This window comes from Trachymyrmex cornetzi, unplaced genomic scaffold (assembly GCF_001594075.2).
Source record: "Trachymyrmex cornetzi isolate Tcor2-1 unplaced genomic scaffold, Tcor1.1 scaffold1541, whole genome shotgun sequence".
NCBI lineage: Eukaryota > Metazoa > Arthropoda > Insecta > Hymenoptera > Formicidae > Trachymyrmex > Trachymyrmex cornetzi.
In genome coordinates, this window is record NW_017296137.1 from 23,059 (window position 1) to 30,170 (window position 7,112).

Genomic DNA, 7,112 nt, shown 5'->3' on the forward strand with positions numbered 1-7,112 from the left:
TCGAACCAAACAATTTCTTCCTCAGGCATTTTCGCGTATCATTAACGGTAACGGAGATATTGCCTTGTAATAGAGTTACTGGGACACCCTGTATATATATATATGTATACATATCCAGCTGAAATTTTATATTGAAAATTTACATAATTGATGCAGAATTCTATTCTTTTCAGCTGAAAAGCACAGTTTATGATTTTGCATACTTATAGTGGTTTATGCCGATAATAATCAAAATAGATTGTCACCGGAAAATGCTGAAATATTATTGTCCATCATGAAAACTTTATTAATATTCATCTTTGATTACTAAGCAATGTTGAAATTGTATTGTAAAGAACCCTGTTCCACAGCCAGTCAATTATTATCGTTATTTTTCCCATGCTTTCTCTTTTTTTTAGAATTTTGGGAAATTTGTACCGGATATACGAAAAATATCCGGTATTCGGCCGGATAATTGTCCTACCGGATATCGGACCAGATTTCAGATATTCGATGTCACATTCTTTTCGGATATCCGATATCCGGTAATTTTACGATCCAGTGCATCCCTAATGAAAATATTGATTATAAAGTAATATTTATATTATTTTTGTTATGTTTAATTTTTCTGTATACAATTACCTAACACACTTTTTTCATTTTTTACATTTTATTCTTTTTGAATTTTATATCTGCTAAAGTATAAAATAAATTTCCTTAACAAAGGAGTTATAATTTACAAGAGATAAATTATATTTATCTCCAAATGTAGGAAATAATTTTCCTATTTTCTACTTATACGTTTTCTCTATTTTACGAAGATTATATCACTAACTAAATTGTATCACTTAATTAGATAGGATGACTTGGTAACGGCTGTACAGATGGCACCGTCGGCGTAATTGGTGTTGTCGGTACAGGTACTGACGGTACAGGCGTTGACGGTATCGGTTGATGCGTTTGTCGTGGCGGAGAAAGGAGCTCTTGCCTATCTCTTTCTCGTTCTCGACCGGGTCGCCATGCTTCCAATAACGCTTCAACTCGCTCTTCGGTAGGTCCCCACCGTGCAGCACCGGCTGGATTTTGTAACCATACAACTAGCGTGCCGTGCACCGCTCGAATGTTTACATCACCTCTGGAATGAAGAAAAAACAATTATTCAACATTTTTTTCACATATACATCATACACATGCCATATCTAATCAATATAAAGGACTTCATTAATTATATGGAAAATTGGATTCTACTGAAATAAATTAGTTTTCAGATATAATATAGCTTATAATGGAATGAAGAAAAGATATTACAGATATGACTCAAGATAGTTTTTGAACTATGGTGTATCAAAGGTACTCACAGAGCGCGCGCGCGGCGCACGCACGCACGCACGCACGCACGCACACACACACACACACACACACACACGCACACGCCCGCGCACACACACACGCGCGCGCGCGCGCGCACACACACACACACACACACACACACACGCGCGCGTTTTACACCTTTAACATATCATAGCTCAAAACTATTCATTTGACTCTTATATCCGTAACATCTTTTGTTCACCACATTATGTAAGCTATATTATATAAAAAATTAATTTAAAAACTAATTCTCCATATAATTAACGTGGGATCCTTTAATTTGAATAAACGTACTTTGGAAGAATATGTTGGAATCCATGTCGATATTCATGTTCCATAGCGGGTACTACTACTTGTTTACGTTTAAAGTGACTACCCTCGAGTTTTATAAGCGCATTAGGAGCTGGATCACGCCACTCCGGTAAAAATACCACGAACGACAAAGGCTCTGCCGAATCAGCCAAAAGACGCTCGAAGTGGTTGACCATAGCTTCCATAAGTTCCTCGCAGTATGGTGGATTTGCTTGAAACGATCCACTGACCGGCCTGAAATCCAAGAATGGTCCTCTCGATCCGAAATATGAGTCCGTATCAGCAAACGCTGAACAATACTGTCGAAAGTAACAGTTTAAAGGCGAGGCAAAACATTCAAACGTAACGCCGAATGATCTCTGAAGGCATTCGAAAACCGTCACCGGAAGAGCCATCTGGGTTGCTTGGCCCTCGTTGATTCCAAAGTATGTCTGATAGCGTTTCAACATACACCAAACGCGTGACAGAAACATTTCAAACTTTTTATCATCAAAACCGTTATACCTATACAAATGTTCCAATTTAGCAAAGTGCGTGTTATTAATATACATGGTGTCACCGTGAAAGCGTAGCATTATTTGCTCGCGCTCAGGAAGATAATCCACTTGTGGAAGTCTCGGTGTGGGAAGGGAAAATTGCACTGGATAACACCAAACTTTTCTTTGCGTGCTAACAGGACCTCCTAATGGTATAACATCCCCCAGACCATTATCTTTAAGGATTTGGTTATTTTTATCTTTCACCTTTTTCGCATATTCCGTCGACAGATGATAAATTTTCAGACATATGCCTTCAACGCTGGCTTTAACGGTTGCCGTGAGGTGCGGTTGACATTGTCGCTTCAGATGAGCGAGCCTGTCTTGGAAATCGTCAAACGTGGCGCCCACTGTTCTTCTCAACCACTGGAAAGTGTCCTCCGCATTCCACTTGACTACTTTCCGACTTTCAGGCGATGCTGCCCTTGATTCTACCATCTTTTTCGCCGCTTCAGCGTAACGTGATAATTGTTTCCTCGCATCTCCCGTAAATTTTGGCCTTACCAATTTAATAGGAATATCGTTCATAATCTCGCGATACATGGACATTGAAATCTCAGGGAAGCATTGACTCGGTAGTAACGGATCTGAGCCGCAATCGATGACCTTTCGTTCCATCAGCCACCTGTTGAAGGAATCTTTCGGCGCATCTATAGATTCACGAGTATGACATAACTCTTGGTAACACTGTCGTAGCTTGGCTAGTAAAGCACAGCGCAGAGCTTCTGCTTCAGGATGAACGTGCATCAAATTTGATGGTGCTCGCTCATATATTATAACATTTGTAGGTATTTCCAAATCCCACGGACCTCTAAAACATAATGATAAACAAATTATTCATTTACTTTGTCTGTAAATATACCTCAACATCTTAATAAAACCAAACACATACGCTAATACAAATTTCTTTGCTGGTGGAACAGCTCCGTCTTCCGATGCTCTTCGTTTTAATGTAGAACCTGGTGTAGCTGGAATCGTTCCATTTCCAGGTGGAGGTGGTACACCACAAATGCCAAGTGGATCCGTGATTGGATCAAACTTTAGTAGGATACATATATATGTTACATTTTACCTTATTATAAAATATAGCTATTTTTCTGATATTCTATAGTACCTGAGGTTTCAAAGAAGGAACTACCCATAGAGATTCTCCGGTCAATTTGTTCCAAAAATATGGCCGATTTTCCCGTTTACTCCAAAACTTCTTCCAACCCTGTTGTTGAAGTTCCAGAGATAATTCGAGTTCTGGAAAGCTTCCTGGTGGTGTGCCCTATAAAAAAGAAAAAGAGAAATAGATAAATCAGCCCTATAATTTAATAAATTAAAATCATTATAAACTTGTAAGATTTCTCTTGACATACCTGAGTTATAAGAGGTGGTTGTTGTATATGACTAAGTTGCGGACAGTGATCGGTTACAGTTTGCGTAGGTGTTAATATGGGTGTTTGAAGCTTAACAGGTGTAGGAACTATAACTTGTGCTACTGTTGAATTTATATCCTGCTGTAGCGTTTGATGGTGATGATGCATGACCGGCAATGAAGACACCGACTGTCCCGATAAGGCTTCCCAATTTGAGGCATTGGGCACATCTTGTTTTCCTCCACTTACTTCGTTCATAGTTTGATATGCAGTTTGTTGCAAAATACTGAAAACGCCAATCTAAATGTAATGTCATGTGACAAATATTTGAAATGTCATCTATATATAATTTAATTAAAAGTGTGTATAACATTTTTTTATATTAAATTATTAGTTATTATAACTCTGTTAATCTCACATATTATATATATATATATATATATATACACAGGGTAGGGCAGTAACTCTGTCCACTTAAAATATTTCCGTTATTTTTAGAGATATGAAATAATATATTTATTGAAGTGTTGTATAGCATCAAGAGAGGTACAATTTACTACTAATAGTTCTATGGATATAGGCGCTTCAGAGATTTCAAGGTCATCTTCACTTTTTTAAATGAAATTGTATGATTTTTTTTATACAACATGATTCCTCTAATTATTTTGCAAGTTTAAGATAGTAATATCAAAAAACTAATAGTTACTTATTTAAAAGTTATCTTTTTTGCACACATATTTTTTAAAAACAACTATGTGTTTTCTTTCCACCAATTGATTCACCTCATTATTCTGTACCATAAAAGTATTAAGATACGATTATAAAAAAAATAATAGTGTATGAATTATTTAATATTTTATGTCAATATATTCCAGAATAAAGTATAAAATATCTCGTGAACTATTTTTGGTTTTTTGATATTACTACCTTAATACTTTTAGGGCCGGTTGTTCCATCTTTTGGTAAATTTGACTTGTGAGATAAATCTGCTAAACCGTGCATGTGATTGGATCTTGCTACTTATCCAACAGGTAAAATTTATCAAAAGATGGAACAACCGACCCTTATATGCAGAATAATTAAAGGAATCATATTGTGTAAAAAAAAATCAAACAATTCCATTTTTAAAAGTGGAGATGACCTTGAAATCTCCTAAGCGCCTCCACTCACAGAAAAGTTGGTTGCGTTCAACGGACTCAACAGTTAAGTGAGCGTTCGCTGTTATTGGTGTATTCTTTTAGATCATCCAATCAGCATTTTAGATCTGGAAGAATACATCAATAGCAGCGAGCGCTCACTCAACTGTTGAGTCCGCTAAACGCAGCCATTATTAGTAGTACCTCTCTTTATACAACTTCAATAAATATATTAATTCATATCTCTGAAAAAAGCGGAAATATTCTAAGTGGACAGAGTTACTGGCCTACTCTATACATACGTACGCACGCGCGCGCGCACGCATGTTTCAGCCACCCGTACCACCCTTTTATCTTCGCAGGATAAGGCCCAATCGTAAAAGTGTTCAGACAAAAGTTGTAGGGTTTAAAAAAATTTATTTACTGACCTTATCACAGTTTGATCTTAGGTGACATCAAGATCAGATCAAGGTCACGTCGATTTTTTTAAATAAAACACTCAATTTTTTATTCCAAAATCTAATAACCGATGTCGAGTTTTCCAAAATAGTATAATAAAATTATTTTTCGTTGAATACCTTTCGAGTTGTAAGGCTCGAAAGTTACAATACCGCCGACATTAGCATTACGCAAGGTATCTGACCAACGGCTAGATTATGGAATAAAAAGTTAGGTGTTTCATTAAAAAAAATCGATGTAACCTTGATGTGACCTTGGCGATGCCACCTAAGGTCAAATTGATAACATCAGTAAAGCTTTTTGAACCCTACCTTCATTTAAACACTTTTATGATCGGACCTTATTCTGCGAAGATAAAAGAGAAGTATGTATGGTCTGAAATATCTAGTGTATATACAGGGTGTCCCATTTTGAAGGATCCATTCAAATATCTCAGAAACACTGTGTGTTAAATCGAAAAATGTTTCAGACAAAAGTTTTGTAACTTTGAAGGGAATATAATATGGTATCATTGGTTTAACCTTGGGTGTCGTCAAGGTCAGAGTAAGGTCACTTTAAATTTTTTAAATGAAATCCCCCATTTTTTATTAGATATTCTTGTAGCTTACCTCGAGAGCTTTCCAAAACTATAATTCAGTTCATTTTCATTAAGTACTTTTCGAGTTTGCAAGTTACAGCACCGCCGACATTAGCATTAGCCAAAGTGTCCGACCGACGGCTAAAACCTCTTGAAAGTTGTTCAGGATTATGATCTGGGTAACATTGCACTAAAAACTCATTTCTATGTAAAAATGAAAATAAGTACTTCCAATGACCTTGATTTTGTCAAATGTTATCCAGGTCATAATCCTGAACATTTAAGAAATTTTAACCGACGGTCGGACACCTTGGATAATGCTAATGCCGGCGGTGCTGTAACTTGCAAGCCTTATAATTCGAAAAGTACTTAATAAAAATAAACTTTAATTATAATATTTTGGAAAGCTTTCGAGGTAAGCTACAGAAATATTTAATGAAAAATGAAGGATACGATTTAAAAAATTCAAAGTCACCTTATCCTGACCTTGACAACGCCACTCAAGATTAAACCAATGATACCATCTTATGTCTCCCTCAAAGTCACACAACTTTTGTCTGAAACATTTTTCGATTTAATGCAATGTTTCTGAGATATTTGAGTGGATCCTTTAAAATAGGACACCCTGTACACACACACGCGCGCGCGTATGCACACGATAAATATTAATGAAAAGGCGAATAATTAAAGTTGGGTTCTTGAGATATTAAACAAATAATAAATAAAGCAAAAAACAGACAATTAAGAACCTTAATACGCGATAATTGGTGCGATTATCATACAAACATATATTTCAATTGTGTATCTCTTACATAATTATAAAAACTGTATAAAAATGTTAATGGTTGGACCAGTCTTGTATCATGAAAGATGAATCGGCGACAGCAAATAGAAAGAGCATAACAGGCCACGAGTAAAAGAGAGTGAAATATTCATGATAAAAAGCTGATTTAATCATTAATTTTCATTATACATACACATGCACACGCATATACACGCACACATACATACGAAGTGTATTTTAAAAAGCACTCACTAATCGTATAGCGCTATTCCTGATCAAAAACTGAGTCGAAAAAAGTCCTGAATCATTTTGCAATTTTTGCAATATTTTTTTTTAGTTACCTAATGCAAAATGTCTACAATCGACGTATAAGACAACTTTAAGTATCTTTAAGAGTTCTCTCTCTCTCTTTAAGAAACATCTTTAAAATATTTCACAAAAAACACTGAAAGATATCTTAAAATTATCTTATACATTGATTTTTTATCCATTTATTCGACAATTTTTGGAAATTAATATCTCATTAACCATTGCGAAAATTACAAAATGGTAGAGGATATTTTTTCATAAACAATGCCTTGTATATATATATATATA

General features: G+C 35.6%; 1 protein-coding gene across 2 annotated transcripts in view; it reads right to left on the reverse strand.

The window, feature by feature from the left end:
• Positions 1–785: 785 nt before the first annotated feature.
• The window catches only part of Pcif1 (Phosphorylated CTD-interacting factor 1), a 7,103-nt gene continuing 776 nt past the window's right edge, over positions 786–7,112 (reverse strand). For both annotated transcript variants that reach the window (XM_018503038.1, XM_018503037.1), the window contains exons 2-6: positions 3,560–3,845; positions 3,313–3,468; positions 3,091–3,236; positions 1,645–3,009; positions 786–1,114 (exon numbers count right to left, since the gene is read on the reverse strand). In XM_018503038.1, coding sequence (XP_018358540.1) covers positions 832–1,114; positions 1,645–3,009; positions 3,091–3,236; positions 3,313–3,468; positions 3,560–3,817 — 2,208 coding nt within the window. In that variant the 5' untranslated portion in view covers positions 3,818–3,845 and the 3' untranslated portion in view covers positions 786–831. The remainder of the gene's footprint in view (positions 1,115–1,644; positions 3,010–3,090; positions 3,237–3,312; positions 3,469–3,559; positions 3,846–7,112) is intronic.